At 49.0% G+C, this 19,446-nt stretch overlaps 1 protein-coding gene across 6 annotated transcripts in view; it reads right to left on the reverse strand.

Annotated features, from left to right (window-relative positions):
* Positions 1–4,121: 4,121 nt before the first annotated feature.
* Positions 4,122–19,446, reverse strand: part of BCL2L11 (BCL2-like 11 (apoptosis facilitator)) — a 51,856-nt gene continuing 36,531 nt past the window's right edge. For all 6 annotated transcript variants that reach the window (XM_010829553.1, XM_010829552.1, XM_010829555.1 and 3 more), the window contains one exon: positions 4,122–8,428. In XM_010829553.1, the coding sequence (XP_010827855.1) occupies positions 8,333–8,428 (96 nt within the window). In that variant the 3' untranslated portion in view covers positions 4,122–8,332. The remainder of the gene's footprint in view (positions 8,429–19,446) is intronic.

Here is a 19,446-nt window from a genome sequence, read left to right on the forward strand (position 1 = left end):
ATCCCCTGGAGAAGGAACTGGCAACCCACTCCAATATTCTTGCCTGGAGAATCCCATGAACAGAGAAGCCTGGTGGGCTACAGCCCATGGGGTCGTGCAGAGTCAGACACAGTGAAGTGAGGCGGCACACACACACAAACCACTATGTATTAAACAGATAACTAACCAGAACCTGCTGTGCACCACAGGGGACTCTGCTTGGTGCTCTGTGGAGATGTAAATGGGAAGGAAATACAGAAAAAAAGAGGAGATACATGTACACATAGATGCTTCACTGTGTTGTATGTACAGTAGAAACTAACACAGCACTGTGAAACAACCACACTCCCCCAAAAGTGGGGTGTGGGCAGGCTGGATGCTGGATACTCCCTATTCCACCCCCTAGACAAAAGCTCACAAGAAATGTGCAGGATACATGGGAAGAAAAGTCACGCAGTAAGAGCATCAAAAAACAAGCCTCATAGAGCAAAACACGACCGACCTTGAAAACCCTCTTGGGAAAACGGCAATGCTCCCTAAATGAATATGGTCACTGTGATTCCAAACCAGACCCATACCAAAGTTTTCAAGATGCTTAAACTAATTCCAAAATGCACGTGAAAGACACACTGTGGAATGGCCAGGACAGTCTTGAAAAACAAGGGCAAGAAATTCAAAACCTAAATCTATAGTAATTAGCACAGTGTAGAAGAAATGAAAAGATCAGCGGAAAAGGGAAGAGTAGAGAAACAGAACCACATAGTGTGAGAATCTGGTGTATGTAAAAGAGCCACTTTTATGTAAAAGAGCCACTTTTACATACACCATGAAGATAAGAGGAGAAGGTGAAGATAAGGTGATAAGGTGAAGATAGGAGGAGAGTCCTGGCTGTCAGGGGGAAAAGTAAAGTTAGATGCATATTACATCATTAAAAAAATCTGGGTAGATTAAAGATGAAAACAAACCATAGCACTAATATGAACAGTGTATCAGAAGATATATTTAAAACTTTGGCCTAGGGAAGGGCTCTTAAAGTACAAAGACAAACATCTATGTAAGAGGGATAAATCTGACTTTCAAAATCGTGACAACTGCGTCAAAACCACCACAGCAGTTTAAAGATATGCAGTGGAATAAAAAAAACCTATGCTCACAAAAAGATGTGTCAAGAATATTCGTAGAAGATTTATTCAGCCTAGCCCAAACTGTAAGAGTTCAGGTGCTAATTAATAAGTGGAAAAAAGTGTGGTTTGTTCAGACAACAGAATACTACTGGGCAAGATAAAGGATTACTGTTGACTGTAACATTATGCTGAGTAAAAATGGAATCAGACACAAAAGACCACATTCTGTATGATCCCATCCCATTCAAACTCAGGAACTAATTTATGGTGGGAACTGAAGTCACCCCTGGAAGTGGGGCTGGCGGGGTAGGGACTGGATGAGAAGGACCGTGAAGGAACTTTCTGGAGTGACAGTCATGCTCTTTATCTTGATATGGGCTTGGGTGACAGCTGCATCCTTGGTCAAAACTTAGCAAACGCACACTGGAGAGTTGTTGTATTATATGTAAATCTTATCTCAAAAGAAGACTGATAGAAAATTAGTGAACTCTAAATCATATGCATGTGGAACCATTTAGGGATAAAGTTGCCAATGACTATGATTTCCTTGGAAATGTATCACAAGGTATGATGAATGAATGGATGGACAGACACACAATCAAGGAAGTAAAATGAGAAAGGCAGAATCTAGTTGGTGGGTGTTCTCTCTACATTTCTTTCAACTTTTCTGTATGTTTGAAAATCTTCATAATAAAATATTGAGAAAAGACTGGAGAAAACGTATTTCCAACATATAAGAGACTTTTACCCAGAAAATACAAAGAGCTAATTATGCTTTTGAATTGTGGTGCTGGATAAGTCTCTTGAGAGTCCCTTGGACTGCAAAGAGATTCAAACTGGTTAATCCTAAAGGAAATCAACCTTGAATATTCACTGGAAGGACTGATGCTGAAGCTGAAGCTCCAATACTTTGGCCACCTGATGCGAAGAGCCAACTCATTAGAAAAGACCCTGATGCTGGGAAAAATTGAAGGCCAAAGAAGAAGAGGGTGGCAGAGGATGAGGTGGTTAGATAGCATCAGTGGACATTAATTTGAGTAAACTCTGGGAAATGGTGGAGGACAGAGGAGCCTGGCATGCTGCAGTCCATGGGGTTGCAGAGAGTCCACACAACTTAGCCACTGAACAATTATTGATAGGAAAAATTAAAAACTCAACTAAAAATAAGCAAAGGCCATTAGAGAGAAAAAAGCAGATGCCAACTATGTATGGAAAGATCATCCTACACAGAAGTGGAAAATTCGAATTCGGCCAACACCCCCGCTCCAGGCTGGTATCACCCTGCAAAGGCTTGGCACAACATTCATATGAAGTCGAACAGACAATACGGCAGCACGTGTGAGTCTGTTTCAGCCCATCACCCTGAAGCACCACCCAGCATCTCTCCTGCAGGCTGGCAAGGTATGGATCAAGCAGCACCAAAGATGCAGAGAGGCCACAGCAGGACACCAAGGAAAGAGACCTTATTCCTGTTCGCAGTGATCAGAATGAAGTGGAGTCACTATGGAAAAACCTTCGACCTCTGCTAAGTCAGAACCACGTACTGACAGTACAGCATTTATAGAAAAGCAAAACTGCTGAATAAGCAAACACACGCACACGTGCGCGTGTGCTGTGGAGAAGAAGGGCTGGAAAAACAGACTCCTGTCTTGGCAAGGAAGCAAGATTAAACAGGAGCCAGAACCACCACTTGATTTGAGATAAATGTGTGTGTGTGTGTATACATCTGTGAATCTCTGTTTCACAGGTTCGGGAGAGGAACGGACTAGGAGTTAGGGGTTGTGTATGTGTGTGTAGATGCAAACTGTTACATATAGAATGGATAAACAAAGTTCCTCCTGTATAGCACAGGGAGTTATACTCAACATCCTATGGTAAACTACTGGGCTTCTCGGGTGGTGCAAGCGGTAAAGAACCCGACTGACAACGCAGGAGACACAGGAGACTGGTTTGACCCCTGGGATGGGAAGGTCCCTGGAGAAGGGAATGGCAACCCACTCCAGTACTCTTGCCTGGGGAATCCCATGGACAGAGCAGCCCAGTGGGTTATATAGTTCATAGGGTAGCAGAGTCGCATACAACTGAAGTGACTTCAGTTGTGTGAAGTGTGTGAAGTTCAGTCGCACAAAACTTCAGTTGTGTGAATTTGTGTGACGTGACTTCAGCATGCACATGTGATAAACTAAATGGAAAAGAACATCAAAAAGAACGTATGTGTATAACTGAGTCACAAAGTTAGCATAACACTAAATCAACTATAGTTCAATAAAAAACAAACTTTAAAAATGTACAGACACATGTACTGCTCACGTAATTAAAATGAAAAGTAGGAATCTATTACCTGCTTAAAACAAAGCTCACCCAGTCTTTTAACTTTCCCAGCACTTATTTCAGAGCAGAAGTGGCAAATTATGTAATCTATTTATAGCATTTATAGGAATTCATAGGATTTTATAAACCGTATCCCCAGAGGAGACCGTAATTTCTCTCTGGCATCCCTACACCAGCTCCCGCCTGCCATGCAGCACAGGGCTCCCCAGACTCCATGGCCCCTTTAGAAGACAGCAGTGATGAGTTCACCACAGATCCGGGCGTTTATTGATTTCTGGCTTCAAGCAGGTGGTATATAGATAAACTTAAGAGTCAAACAAGACTTCCATTTCTTGAATGTTCTTCAAACTACCAAGACAGGCTGAGACGGCAGGGTATCTGCTATAATCACTAATCAATATAGTTTAGACCTGTGACCTAACACCCCACAACCAGCCCAGGTGCTGAGTCATACCTGACTACGTGGGCAGAAAACTCTGCAGTTGCTCTCACCAGCCACTTCAAAACTTTAAAGAGTGGTTTGCTTTTAAGTATACTACACAGATTTGACTTCAAGCGACCATTCACAAAATCTGCATGTTGGTAATGCATTCAGTGAATGATAAGAGCAGAGTGTGGGTGTGTACCTATCCATGATTTCAGCGGCTTCTCCACCATTTTGTGAAATAAATCAAACAGCTCGCCAAAACTAGTTGAAAGTTTTATTTATATAAAATTCATTAAGAACATAAAAGATTGGGTTTCTTAAAAAAAAAATCTGCAATTATTTACAGCAGTATTGCACAAGTAAAGTGGCAATTACCCTGTCAAAATCCATCAGTGCAAAACACAAGCCAGGGAAATTGCGATACAAATGCTACATATGCTGGGTTCTAGGAAAAAAGTTACAGACAGATCAGTGCTATTTATAAACGAGTACCTGATGAGTTCTGATACAGTAACTAGCGGTCACAGAACCTGGACACACAAATTAAAGAGAGCTTCTAAGGTCTGAAATTCCCAAATCAAAGTAGTCAAGTTATTTAGCTGGGAGCTTGAGGGTGCTTCTTACATACGATGCCGTCTGGAGCAGGACAGGTGTTACCCCAGCTGGTTTAGCGACACGTGTGGTCAGGTCACTGCACACGTGCGTGCACAGACTGGACACACACAGGCACCAGGCTAAATCAGCAGGGATGACAAAGCCATCAACACAGAACCGCTAGAAGATCTTTCACGCTTTCACCTCTTTGCACCCAGGCCAGTGGGGTCCAGACCCTCGCTTGAAGGCTTTGGAGAAGCAGAAGAAGGCGTCACCCTGAAGACACAGGTGGATCAAATGCTGGGACCAAATGGTTCAAGGCTGGGGGGGGGGCGCGGGCCTGTACAGTTAGTTCCTGAAGATACATAGTAGAGTCTGCACCTCAAAGCGTAGGAAGCCACAGAGCACGGTTGGGGGTGGGGGAATTCAACTAATCATCAGTTGCCAACAAAGGTTAGTAGTGTGAGGTGGCCCAGTAGTCACTTGGAAGCAGGGCAACTGGTCAACCCGGGCCTTCAGTCTGCCTGGTCTCTGCCTTCAACAGTCCCATGGCGGCACCTGCCTAAGTGGACATGTGAGTATTTCTAAACACTGAGCTGTCAGGGATAAATCTTCAATGGAAAAATCTTTCCCACTGCTAATAGTAAGTATTTTGTTTTGTAAGATATGGCCTGAAGTTAATAGCACTTGTTTCTATGAGAAGCTAGCTGTTCAGGAATTAAAGAGTCACTGGAAAGTTCTAGAGGAGAATCTGAAAGCCTATCAGATTTCTGGTCTTTCATTATGCTGTCTAAACACAAACCTCATCATGAGGACAGCAAACCGTAAGAATTTAAACCCACTGGACTAGAAATACCAGGAACCAAAGCTGGGAGGGCCACCCTGGGGAGACCACGTAGCCTGCCGTGAGCTGACCAGTCACCACCTCAAGAGTTAAAGCAATTAACAGGACAGCAGGGGGCAGAGGGGAAAGGGAGGTCAACACTTTGCAGAATTTAAGACATTAAATAAGCCAGAAATAAATATACAACATTCCTACAAGTTACAGCATTATCAAACAGTAGGACACATTACATAGAAAAAGAATCGACAATATTTACAACCCTCAATTCTGAAAAAGGTCAGCAAAAACTGATTTTTTTTTTCTTTTAGTCATTTAGGCTGTACAAAATTTTACAAGAAAGGAACACATAATAATTGCACAGACATTTGGCTCAGTTGATAAGTAAAATACAACTTCCTAATCTAATAAATAGTCAAAATATATACAATATTAAGAAGGAGAAACAGGAGAAAATTGTAATCTGCTATGTACATTTTTTTTTAAACCAAGAAAGAAAAAATCTTCATCAATTCAGGTCTAGGGAGGGGCCCAGATAATTTGCAAATTCACTTATGAAGCTAATTTCACGTGTTTATTGCATTCCTGTGAAAAGTCACAGGACAGTTTCTACAAATGTCATATCAGACAAGTGATCAAGGCACAAAACCTGCATTAAGTTTCCAACAAGGGACCGAATTATTTTTGCTCTCTACAAAAAGTCAAAGGAAGGAAAAGTAAGACATCAAAGGTACACCCAGCCATGGGCATACCTTCTGCAGAGAGGAGGCATCATGATCAACAGACACGTACAGTACAGGGATGTCTAGTCACCTCTCAAGTCCCGGGGGCAACATCCTCGTTTTAGTACTTCTACAGTTCATAGATTCTCTCATTTCCTCATCAGCTGCTTCCACGGCCAGCCCAGGGGGCCTGGAGGCCCCCAAGCCCAAGGTAGACTTGCACGTGGGTGAGCAAGCGCTCGGCCCCCCAGGGCACTGGTGCTGAAGGAATAAAGTGCTCCAGTCCAAGAGACTGGCCCGTGAATACGGAGATCCTGGGGGGGAGCGGCCCAGAACCAAATACGTCTTTGGTGTGTGTGTGTGCAGCAGGCCCACGGACGCCAATTCCGTGGACCGCCTCAACCGCTTGCGTGGACTTGAGGATCCAGCGGATGGGTTCAAGACAAAGGGTCCAAGGAACACAAGCTGAGACTCAACACAGCTTTTAAAACAATTCAAGACCCCAAAAAGCTACTTGGGGAAAAGAAAATGTTTAGAAGGAAGAATATTTGGAGTCAAATCTCTCTCTACCTAAGGAAAAAGTATATATGTAACATATATATATATATATATATATAAAACTATAAAGATACAAAAATGAATCAATTGCTCCAACCGATAAGAAGAAAACACTGGTCCTTGATGGGCCAAAAGCAAACGCTACAGCTGCTGTTGGCACTGTTGACTTGTTTGAAACATGTATGTCTTTTAAAAAGCTGTTTCGAGGTTTCAAAAACTTTAAGAGCGATGGGGTTCACAGAATTACCCCCACCTCCCTGCTTGCAATGCTCCCTCATCTGTCCGTCTTGGGTCTCCCCGGGAGTTTAACTGCCTTTGAAAATACCGACCAGCTCGTGAGCCTGCATTCTCTGCCCTCCTCCTGGCAGGTGTGAAGGAAGAGCACCCCCAACAGAAGTGGCTGCAGGAAGTGGGGGGCCTGACAAAAATCCAGCAGTCCCAGGAGGTGGACGACTGACACAGATACCCCTGTGTCTGATGGTATTCTTTATGAGAACTGCTGAGAGCAGAATGAAGCCTTTACTTCAAAGAGCGGTTAGCCAAGAGCCATAGAAGGCCAGAGGAACTCTGAGTTGGATGAAAAGCCAGGATGCCCAGAAAACAGCTGCTTAAAGCCCTGCCACAGCCTCTGCCAATTCCCACGAGGGCTCGAGTGTGGCCCCCTGTAGCTGAACCTGGCCACAGGCGGGCATGCTAGTCACCTGGGGCCTTAGGCCGAGAGCCCACACTGTGCTACAGGAGAGCCACAGCAAACCTGGTATTATGAATGCCCCAAACCTCTGCAGAACACGTCTGAACAACAAGGCTATCAAAGCAAGCGAGAACTGCCAGCGAGCACTCCCCAGTGGGTAAAGTACCAAGAGACAGACAGACCCGTGTCAGATACAGACTCGGGCTCAGACCCAACTGCCTTTTACCATGAAACAGTCACTGGACCAAATGTGTTCATCAGTGCCCTGACAGGCTGGGAGAGCATCACCAAAGGATGTAAGCAACACACACACACACACAGTAAAATTTTCCCACAGATGCAACTGAATTTTAAAGAGGTAAGTAGGTATTTACACAATGGGAGTGGCATGTCAATACAGGCTGACAAAGTACCTCTCTCTGCCCCTTTTACCAGTTCCATTTCATAAAAACTTTTTTGGTATTAATAATAGTGATTAAAAAAACAAAATGTTGAAGAGGCAATGGCAGGGAAGGAGGGGTCATGTCATACCTCTCCCGTTTAAAAATGCTGTACAGTGACCTCTAAAAATAAACTAAGGCAGCTTTATAAATGAGCTGGCTCAGTTTCCACTGCAGAGTTTATATAATCCTCTGAGAGTAGGCAAAAGGTTCTTAAAATTGTAGTACAAAAATCACTCATGAGTTGGTTAAAAAGTTTCCATTTCCTTTTTGAAAAACCTGCTCTTATCAAAGGTGGGAAAAAAAACACACACACACTGCATGTAAACACCATTCTTGCATAAAATCTTACTCCAGAGAACCATGATTTGTACATTGTTTTTTAAAAAAAGAGAATCCCTCCCTCATTTACATTCACATCAAGCTTCCGTTGGAAAATCGGCCACATGGTGATGAACAGACAAAGGTCAGGTCCACGTGCAGCGTGGTGCCCTCCGGGGACATGCCGGCTGGCTCTCTGCCCACCCTTCCAGCAAAGGACTGCCGCACAGCAAGGGCACGGAAGCGCCGCGACCCCGGGCGCTGGGCTGGTCGGTCTGAAACGAGCGGAACGTCTGCACCGCCGTCACTGCATCCTCCACACCAGACGCACGATGTAGCGCAAGACGCGCAAGAGGACCATTTGCGGGTGGCCCTCAACTGCCTGGTGACGCACGAAGACCTGCAACGAGAAGACAGAAGCTGCTTACTGCCCAGCCCTCACGTGTTTCAGGCGGGACTGGGGGTGGGGAGGAGGACACCCGTACTCAAGGGAACAGTCATCCTGCTGGGACCTCTGAGAAGGGCACCAGCTCACCCAAGTGCCAGTTCTTCCCAGAGCTGTCACCCCCTAAGGAGCAGGGGCACTGAGGGATGCTCTTTATAAAGTGACCGAAAGGCTGTCTGGAGACTCCAAGAGGACCCCTGAATCCGCTTCTCCCTCTAAAAACCACAGAATTCTGGGGTACCTCCCTGGTGGTCCAGCGGCTAAGGCTCTGTGCTTCGAAGGCAAAGAGCAGAGGTTTGATCCCCTATCAGGGAACAAAGATCCCGCCTGCTGCGGTCAAAGACAAAACAGCAACAACAAACAGAAACCGCACATTCTTTCCACAGGTGACGTCACAGCTGCCCAGAGCTGCCTGGACCAGGGAACGCAGCACCCACTGGCAAAGGAGCCACCCAGCGCAGGGCGAGAGCAAATCAGCCGAGATGGCGCGGCCAGGCCCTCTCGCCCCACGTTTTGTAAACAACGGCTGTGCAGCAGCTGAGACCATTCACAGCACTGGGCACATGCGGCACGAGGTGCCCGCTTGGTCACGGGCTGCTGGGCGCGGCACGCCTGTGTGCGCTTCGCTGTGAAAGCCCTGGCTGCTGCTGCACCAGGGCTACACTGGAGCGGCACCGTGATGTTATATGAGGGTACATTTTGGCTATGTTACGGTTACGATGCGGCTGCTGCGCCAGCCAGGAGAGAAGAAATGTGTCTGCGGTTCCTGAGGCTCCCCGTGTCTCCTTCCAGCCCCTGAGCTCGGGCCTTGCCTGCCCCGGGTTCAGCGAACAGCACACAGTGTGGACAACAAGACAACTGGCGCCACGAACAGGATGACGAGCGCTACACCCACCACCTCCGCACAGGTGCTGAGAAATGTCACCCCACGCTGGGGTCCCGTGAAGAAAGGCACGGGTAAAGCAAACAGGAACTCGGGGGATGCAAGTAACTAAGTTACTGACATTCAAATAGGTTTCAGGCTCCCTGAAGGCTGAGTTTCGGTGTGATCTGCCCCAAGAAGCTAAACAAACTGAAGCGCTGATGGGCCACCCTGCCTCTGGTGCGAGGCAGCTCTTCTGAGTGGTCAGGGTCAGCCTGGCACAGTGGTCAGGGTCAGCAAACAGGCGGACTTGCCCTCCAGCCCTCACCCCAGAGTGGCAGGCAGAGTGTGACGAAAAATAGAACAGGTCTATTTGCCGGTGACCCCCACAGGTTTAGGACAAGCTGAGATACTGCTCAGAAGGAAACTGCCAGGCTATTGAAAGTCTCAGGGTCCCCATGTCTTCCAGAGCACGCCCACCTTTGGGTCTAATCCATTTTGCAGGTAAGTGCAGGGTGTAAAGGCTTCCCCGATTGGTGGCTCATCGGTAAATAATCTACCTGCCAATGCAGGAGATGCAGGTTCGATCCCTGGGTTGGGAAAATCCCCTGGAGGAGGGAATGGCAACCCACTCCAGTATCCTGGCCTGGAAAATCCCATGGACAGAGAAGCCTGGCGGGCTAGAGTCCCTAGGGTCGCAACGAGTCGGACACGACTGAGCAACCGAACAAGAAGAAGAAGAAGCAGGGTGCACACCCAGACCAGCCAAAGCCGGTAACAGACGACCCGCTTCCAGTCAGGAGCTGTTTCTCTGCTCAGGTCTGAACGCTGAACGCAACACCCCGGGCCCGCTCCCTGTTCTGTCTGAAGCTCTCCATCAACCCCTCTCCTCACTCTGGGGGGCTGGTCTCTTCCGATGCAGAATCATGGGACCACTGGCCAGGGGGCAGGCTGAAGACGGGCGTCCCCTCCCAGACCTAAGTGCCGCCTGCAGATGCCAGCTGCGAGCAGGGCTCCCTCCGGGCCACTGTTTACACAGCCCTCTGGGGTGTGCTGGACGGGATGGAATTGTGATAAGGCCTGAGCACTTCCCTTGCTCCTTCCAGAACCAGACTGGAGGAAATAGGCTTTATGTAAGCGATTCCTGTAGAGGCGTTCCGTAACCACAGTCTGCGATTTTTATCTGCTCGACACACAAGATTGCTTTGTTTTGATTTAACTTTCTAAATTACTTTGCTTCTTTGGGGTGAGAATAATTTAGGGGAAGGTTAATTTTAGTTGAGACTAATATTAACAGGTTGAAAGACGCTTATTCAAAATAAAACCACGATTTACTAAAATGAAGAAAGTGTACATGGGGGTGGGCTAAGCCATTGCTTCAAGATGGGGAAAGCTGTCTTAAAGCCATCTGGCTGTCCCCGGTGGCCTTCAGGTGGACCAGAGAATGGAGTCAAGATGACCCCATGAGGGGACCAGGTCACACAGTAGGGATGGACCCTGCTGACTCTTGGCCAATTTTATATTCCAGAAATAGAAGTATCTAAGAGGAGGAATGGAGAAGGCAATGGCACCCCACTCCAGTACTCTTGCCTGGAAAATCCCATGGACGGAGGAGCCTGGTAGGCTGCAGTCCATGGGGTCGCTAAGAGTCGGACACGACTGAGCAACTTCACTTTCACTTTTCACTTTCATGCACTGGAGAAGGAAACGACAACCCACTCCAGTGTTCTTGCCTGGAGAACCCCAGGGACAGGGGAGCCTGGTGGGCTACCGTCTATGGGGTCGCACAGAGTTGGACACGACTGAAGCGACTTAGCAGCAGCAGCAAGAGGAGGAAACCTTCCACGCACACTATGAGGACAACAGGTGCAAAAGAATTTTTTATTAACAGTTTTGCTTTCGTCTCGCATGAGACGAATATGCAGTGGAGATGCAAAGACGTACAAGGGTGGCAGGGGAACGCAGGAAAAATTTGGCGAAAGGGACACCCAGCCCCTGACCAATGAGGAGATGCTGCCAGGCCTGGGTGAGCGAAGACTGGGCACACCTGGCCCCTCAGATGGCAAGCAGGACAGCCCGGCACACGCCATCAAGCCAGCGAACAACCGATTCTGGACGCCATTCAACGGAGGAAGCCATTACTGCTGATTCCGAGAGCTGTGCCAGCCCAGAAAGCCCTTGACAGCTGGCCCAGCCAGCCAGAGCTGCTGCTGGCTCAGCGTGGACAGCTCACACCTCACAGACAGCTGTGAGGTTGGGCAGCTCCCCTTGGGGGGACACGCTGCCCTCTGACACCGGCAGAGGGCACAGAGGCTGTCTCGCCAGTGGGAGTCACCAACACACACTGTCTGCAGCGCAGCGAGCGAGAGGCTTGGGCTTCGGCCTCCAGGACTGTGAAAGAAAGCTGTTTCTGCTGTTTAAGGCCCCCTGCCTGTGCTCCAGCCATCCTAGCAACTAATATACCCATGCATGCTCAACCATCGTTCCTAAGCCTTTGTCCCAAGTGAAAACCAGCGCTTCCTGGCTCAAGAACTGCATAATGCTGCTCTAGTCTACACCATAAAAACACTTTAAAAAGATATATTACAATGGTACATTTGGAGGAAAAGAGATTAAAACACTAGACACGCTCCTAGGTTCAAATCCTTTCTGTCTGCTCACCCACACAGGCACACAAAGTGCAACACGCCATCCCACTGGGACTTCTGCCTCCGTGGTCTAGATCCAGGTCCCCCTCACGGTCCTTGCTCCTCTCTGGCCAAGGGGCTCTGGCAGCCCTCACACGGGCCCGCATCACAGGACACCTGACTGCAAAGCCTGTCTCCATGCAGGAGGTCTCGCAGGCAGTCCTGAGTCACAGGGCGCCTGCGGCACTGCCATCATGGGAACAGCCGCAGAGAAAGCCTGGGCCCCAACCCAGAAGCCAGGCACAGGCACGTGCAAGCTCCCGCCTTACAGAATGCAGAGCATCCACGCGTGCCAGTGAAACCAAGGCCTGCGCCAGGACAGAGTCAAGATGCGGATGCCCTTCCTGTCCAAAGAGCAGATGTGACAATGCGCTGAAGCCCTGTTTTGCTGTGACAGAACACAGCACCGGCCACCACCGGGGTTTTAGCTCTGGGACCACCCACCACGGGTCAGGGAATTTTAATTCCATCTGCAGGCCAAACATGCCCAAACATGCTCTCTTGCCTGGGAAGCAGGCGTGCAGGATGCAACACAGGTCTGGAGAGACCTCCCTGGTCATCCAGTGGCTAAGACTTGTGCTCCCAAGGCAGGGGGCCCTGGATCGATCCCTGTTCAGGGAACTAGATCCCACATGCCAAGACCCTGCATGCTGCCACAAAGACCAAAGATCCCACGTGCCACAACTAAGACCCCAGCACAAAAATTTTTTTTTTAAGGGAATTTATTTAAAAAAAAAAAAAGGTGGGGGGAACTTCCCTAGTGGTACAATGAATAGGAATCCGCCTGCCAACACAGGGTACACGGGGTCGATCCCTGACCGGGAAGATCCCACCTGCCATGGAGCCCTGATCCCATGGGCCACAACCATGAAACCTGCGCTCTAGAGTCTGCGAGCTGTAACTACGATGCTTCGTGCTGCGAATACTGAAGCCTGTGCATCCAGAGTCTGTGTCGCAACAAGAGAAGCCACTACAATGAGAAGCCCAGGCACCGTAACTGGAGAACAGCCCCCACTCACCACAGCACGAAAATGTCTGCTCAGCAACAAAACACAGCTCAGATACAAATAAATAAATACTTTTTTAAGAAAAAGTATTTTAAAATACTCTCCCAGCCTGTCCTGGAGAACTGGTCAGGCTGACCGCGGCACACCCACAGAGGGCAGCTGATTCCGCTTTCCTACCCTGCAGGCGGAGAGGAGCCCAGACCCTGCGAAGCCCACAGGACACACCAGGCCTCCTGACTTCGTGCACCCGAGCCTGGGGACTCAAAGTATCTCCCACTGTCACCGCTCAATGGAACCACGACCCCTGAGCCAGCGTGGCTCTCTTGTATCTCACAGACCGAGCCTCCAGATCAGGAAACACCAGGTGACCTGACTGCTTGCCTTGAGTTCCAGCACCGCGCAGGACACATTCAACAATCTGGGCTCCACAGGCAGGGCCAGACCTCACTGGGCCTGATGACTCAGTAAGTACCAGCCACAGGTTCACTCAGCATCATCACTCAAGGGGGCTTACCATCAAAACCACAGAGACGCGCAAAGCGCCTAAAAATAAAGGTTGAGTAAGACCATAAACATGATTAAGAGACTGAAAAAAAAAAAAAAGGAAAAAAAGACTTTCCCAGGGAACTAGGACTGAGATTTGGTGCCACAGAACCACGGTTTAGTTAGGAGTTTTCTGGCAGTCAAGGTAACAAAACTCAGCACGATACCAAACTCTTGGAGACAAACCAAAAAGCAAGGTATACCAGAACTCTGAGACTCTGAGTGATTTAACTTGTTCAAAAGCTTGCTTCTTAAGAGAATTTCAACATGAATGCCTAAGATGTCCCAAACTTTCTTTTTTTTTAAACACAGATTTATCTCTAAGTGGGAACATGTTACAGGAGACTGAATTCTAGACTCTGAGACCAGGAAGGACTCTTACAAAGAGAGAACCTCTGCTCCAGTTTGGGCAAATGAGGATGGAGTGTCTGCCTGGATGTTCGGTGTTTGCTCTGCATCTTCCGAAACAAGGCTGAACATCGTCACCATCACAGGGGACGGGATGAGGCAAGGGGCAGAGCGGCCCCACTGCTGGATGGAAGACCACCTCTACCCACTCATAACCCATCAGTCCAAACGTTCTTTTAAACGACCAGCCAGTGAGACTACAGGTCAGAGAGGAACAGGGCCCGTGTATGACGACTCGATGTGGAGCTTGCTAAGAAGACTCGGTCTCTCTCCACTTTAAGACCGAGAACTAGAGTCAAGGGGCAACTCAGCTGGGATTCCAGCACGAGCACCACGTCCACTGCTGTTCTCAGCTGTCAGACCGATGCTGCCCCAAGACCAAGTTCACTTTCTATCTGTCACCAAGGCAACAGGGGCATTTGCATAGCTAGTGCCTAACAGGCTTTGTTGTCAACACAGCTGTGGAAAGAGCGCCAGGGGATCCCCTTGGCCGGATGTGGTGCCCCCCCCACAGCCTCCCAGCACCAGGAGTGAGATTTCCCACAGCACTGCACCCAGCTCCCACTAGGGGGGCAAGGGATGCCCAAACATCGCAGAAAGACCGTATCGTCATGAATCCCACCTTCTGACTGTCAATATATCACCTCAAAGCATCTATTACAGGTGATGCTTTTGGTAGGGCAAATAGCCACTTCCTCAACTTGTTGGTTTCCAGGCCCCATGCTGGCTGAAATGAACCCCGGCCCATGACCTTCGTGGGGTATCGCTGTGCCAACCACAGAGAAGCCAGAGATGGCAATGACCACTCCAGCACAAGACACCACTTGATGAAACACTCGATTCAGAGCGAGCACACGTGGTGGTGAAAGGCCCAGACTCCAAAAAATGCTAATGAGACATAAACACTTTAACCACAGCCCAAACCCCTCTGCTTTGGCTCAGCCGGGAGAAGTCGAGCGGAGGACGACGTGATAGGCTGATTATTTCTGTACGTCTGCAGGAGGGCTGAGCCTCCAGGGCATCACCATTTCCTCCTCAAGAAATTAAAAAAACCCCAGTTAGCCCTCTCTGAAGTCCCCCTCCAGGCACCTGCATCTCCAAATGGTTATGTGCTGACGGCCTCCGGTCCCCCAAGGGCCAGGCAACCGTGCAGGTGTGCCCACCTGCCACAGCACGACGGCGCCCTCGTGGGTGATGAGAGCGAGCCCATATCCAGCTTGGTGCCCACCCAGGCATGCACCCACACATCAGCGCCTCAACCCTGGCTCACAGCTGTGTGACCCAGATAGACACAGCACGTCCGGGGTCCCCCCACCCCAGGTCCAACCCCCCAACATTTCCTTTAACAAACTGGGTACTTATCAGACAGGTGAACAAAGTTACTAGCCTCTCTCCTTCTACAAAGATCAATGGAGAAAAGTCAATTATGATTCACGGTGAGAGAAAACAGCCCTGGTGGAAGACAGCATTTTCTAGATCCATCTCTCCATGCTTTAGATTTAATTGTCACTACACATCCCGAAGAGACTGACTGAATACGGGGCTCCTGAAGGTGAAGGGATGGAGTCGGGGATCAAGGTCCCTGCACTTGTCCATGAACTGTCTCTTCCTATGAGATCACACTTCACCCTCCATAAGAAAGCCCTTGTCCAAAAAACCTGCAATCCACAGCTGCTGTCTTGATGGAAATAATCTGAACCCCATGCTCTCGGAGAAGGCATGTGTGTAAGGCTCTAAAATCCACAACTGCCTCATTCAACTCCAAGGAAGACACTCACCAAGCCTGAAGACTGTATCACACATAAATGGTAGACATCAATTTAAGTATCCTAATCATAGCTGTTTGTGCTACAAAAACTGTCACTCTATCAACGTGTGAGTCAAGTGAGAAGCACCGTCTCGTGAGATACCACAGGTCTAGTTTCAATGTTTAAGATGCAGATTTTTTCATTATTCTTTTTCTCAGACAGTAGTATAGAGCATTTTATTTTGTTTGACTCCAACATTCGATTAACGAAGGCCTCAAAAGAGGACCGTCTGAGAACATGCCTCTCTGAGTGTACGTGTGGTTTACCCTATTACCAAACAAGTTGCAATTCTGACCTCTCCCTGTCCACTATCTGCAGTAGATAGGAGAATATCACTTCTAAAAATAAGGATCGAACATCAGGTTCGTGTCTTACAGATGACCCTTGAACAAGATGGCTTTGAACTGTGCAGGTCCACTTACACATGGATTTTTTTCAATACGATACCTAGTTTTCATTTTGTTAATCTTTAAATTAGCTAAGTGTGGGGGAAAAGTCTGTGTTCAGTTAGAGATTATGCTATGCAGAACCAGGTGAGTCCTGATGCCATCCAAACTGCTTCAGCTTCCTGCCCTTGGGTGAGTCACTTTCCAGTTTCTCTGTCTTGAGGCAGAGATGGTAGTGATGGATTTCTGTCTGCGTGGAGGGTCGTGCCCCAAGTCCCTCTGATGTTTAGGGGTCAACTAACATGAAAATGCTAATGTGTTGACACCAGTTTTCCTGTTGCTCCCCTCAAAACCAGCCTCTAAGCCCCCTTTTCTTCTTCACTTCATTTAGTTCAGGGATACGCTTTCCTCTATATAGTTCAGTCAATTCATGCCTGCACATGCCCAAGACCAAAAGTAGGAGGCAGACAGCCCGAACAAAAGACACACTGTTTCCTGAGATCAAACAACACAAGGGTTTCATCCACTTCTGGCCCGTCTAGAGAGCCTGTCCGATGGGCATCAGGTGTAGCCGTCCACTGCAGGCCCCTACCAGGACATCCCCAGGTCACAGCCTACCTGAGTACAGAGTGACTTAGGCTGGGCAACCTGATGCCTAGGAAAGAAGATGAACGTCCCAGTCTGGGTACTGGGAAGGGCAGGCACACAGGTTAGAGAAAGGGGGGACCTAGTCACCCCAAGAGCACATGTTTTTACATTCTGAAGGGTCTAACACCCCCGTCACAGCCATGGACTACAACCCGAGCCAAGCCTGAGAATCCCACCCAAGCGGACACCATTCTCGAGAGCCGGTCGTGAGTACAAAGCATCCCATGCCTGCAAGGGACCAGAGTCCATGCTTGCCGACACTCCCTCCAGCAGAGGATCTTGGACTTGCACTCACGCAATTTCTGAATTGTGGACGAAGCCAGAGGCAATAAAGAACAACAGGAAAGCGGGCCGCCTGGGTGGAGGCCCCCACCCTCAGGGAAGAGGCAGCAGCGAGCAGGGCCACTGAAGCACACAGAGGTGCTGCTGCCCCCGGGGTTCCTGCCAGCTCCTCGCCCTCTTCAGAAAGCCCCAGAGAGATGTGGCTTCCCTGCAGGTCCGCTGACAGCCCTGGCTGCCCAGTGTTCCAAAAGAGCCCTCTCTTCCCTCCTCGGGGTCCCAGAGAGGAGGACACGGGGAGCCGTGGAGCCAGGACACTGTGGGGCTGCAGGTCATCCACCAGCAAATCCCAAAGGAATCCCAGAGCTCCATTACCTCTTGAGCCCCTTAGGTTCTGTCCCACTACAAGCCTGCATGTGACTGGGGTGCCGAGGCACTCTAGTGCCTAATTATGGTGTGGAGACACGCCGGAGGCTGCCACTAGCCAAATCTGCCACTAACCAATTTGAGCATCAAATTAAAGTGAGTCACTTTAGCCGTGTCCAACTCTTTGCAACCCCATGGACTGTAGCCCACCAGGTTCCTCTATGAGAACTCTCCAGGCAAGAATACTGGAGCGGACTGCCTCGCCCCCTCCAGGGGATCTCCCGCCCAGGGATGGAACCCGAGTCTTCGGCACCTCCTGCATCGGCAGGCGTTTTCTTTACCCACTTAGCCACCTGGGGAGCCTGTGAGACGTGTAATAACCTGTTGGACTGATCAGGGACCCAGGAACTCATTATGATAAATGAAGTAAACACAGGGGAAATACACTCATGAGATAACCACACTTTCCTTCCGTCATGAATGGGAAAGTACTGATGTGTGGTGGAGGACACCACCTCTGACCAGGGGCTCCGGAATGAGACGGATGGACACCCTGTGCCTCCTGATACAGTGCACGCAGGAGGACTCGACGTCACACTGCTGGGCAACTGGCAGGGTCCGCATGCAGCCCACAGATGACACAGCTCTGTCATGCTGTTCACTTCCCGCCGTGCTCGCTACACTGTGGTTACTGGTTACATAAGAGAATATGCTTATTCATAGGAAGGACACGCTGATGAATTTAAGAATAAAGGAGTATTGTGCCTGCAACTTCTCCAATAGTTCAGAAAATAGTCTGCACACAGGTAGGTGTGAGAAAAGTGAAAGCCACTCAGTTGTGTCAGACTCTTTGTGACCCTCTGAGCTACAGCCCACCAGGCTCCTCTGTCCATGGGATTCTCCAGGCAAGAATACTGGAGTGGGTTGCCATTCCCTTCTCCAGGGGATCTTTCCAACCCAGAGACTGAACCTGTGTCTCCTGCATTGCAGGCAGATTCTTTACCATCTGAGCCACCAGGGAAGCCCAAGGTATAAGGGAGGAGGATGTTAAAATACATGTGGCAGAGTTAGCAGCAGGGACTTGGGTGGCAGATAGTTAATAGCAGGGACTTGGGTGGCAGATACAAGAGGGGTCTCCGTACCATTTTGCAACTTTGGTGTAAAACTCTGCAATTATTTCAAAACCAAAAGTTACAAAAACACAGCATGCATGGAGCAATAAAGCTCCCATCAAGTAGGGTGACGGGTCCCCCTGCCTGGGCAGGGTAGTTTGGGGAGATGACATTGAGTCCCGGAAGAGAAGGGGACATTCACCTGGGCTTTGAGCTCACCTGGGCCTCTCTCACCTCCTGCTTCAGGGATTCAGCCTCCACAGCTTTGGCCCACAGGCTGCCCCCCGCCCTCCTCAAGGGCACTGCGAAACGGGAACGCAGCCTGTCAGGCTTTGCAAGGCTCATGGCAACAAAAGACCAACACTTCACAAAAGGTACTGTAGCCAGATTAAGTAGCTGAGGACACCAAATATTTAAAAGGCCATGACCCACCATAAAGCGGCTAAGCAGCTACGGACTCTGCCCGCCAAGAAGTGACACGTCCCGGGGACAGAGAGACAGTGCCTAACTTGAAGGCAAAACTCCTCCCATTTCCTGCTAAGATCTCCACCCCCAGCCCCCCCCCACCACCACCGTATTCAACAATGGCCCATCTGCGTGACTGCAGACAATGGACTGCTGGGAATCTGACAAGTTTCAAGACAGGCGACCGCAGGCCTGGGGTCACTGGGTCACCACTCCGAGTTTCAGTCTGCCACTTTGAACTGGCTATTTATAAGATCTGGAGAATATGCTTCATTTTAGAAAAATCATGTTTTAAGTTACAGTCTGTCCCCTACTCTTCCCCCAATATTCCAGCCTTCATAGAAACCTAGTCTTTTAAATGATTAGCAAGTGCATTTTTGCATTGGTTCTTTTTTAAAAAAG

The sequence above is a fragment of the Bison bison genome, unplaced genomic scaffold (genome assembly GCF_000754665.1).
Source record: "Bison bison bison isolate TAMUID 2011002044 unplaced genomic scaffold, Bison_UMD1.0 scf7180017864508, whole genome shotgun sequence".
Classification (NCBI taxonomy): Eukaryota; Metazoa; Chordata; class Mammalia; order Artiodactyla; family Bovidae; genus Bison; species Bison bison.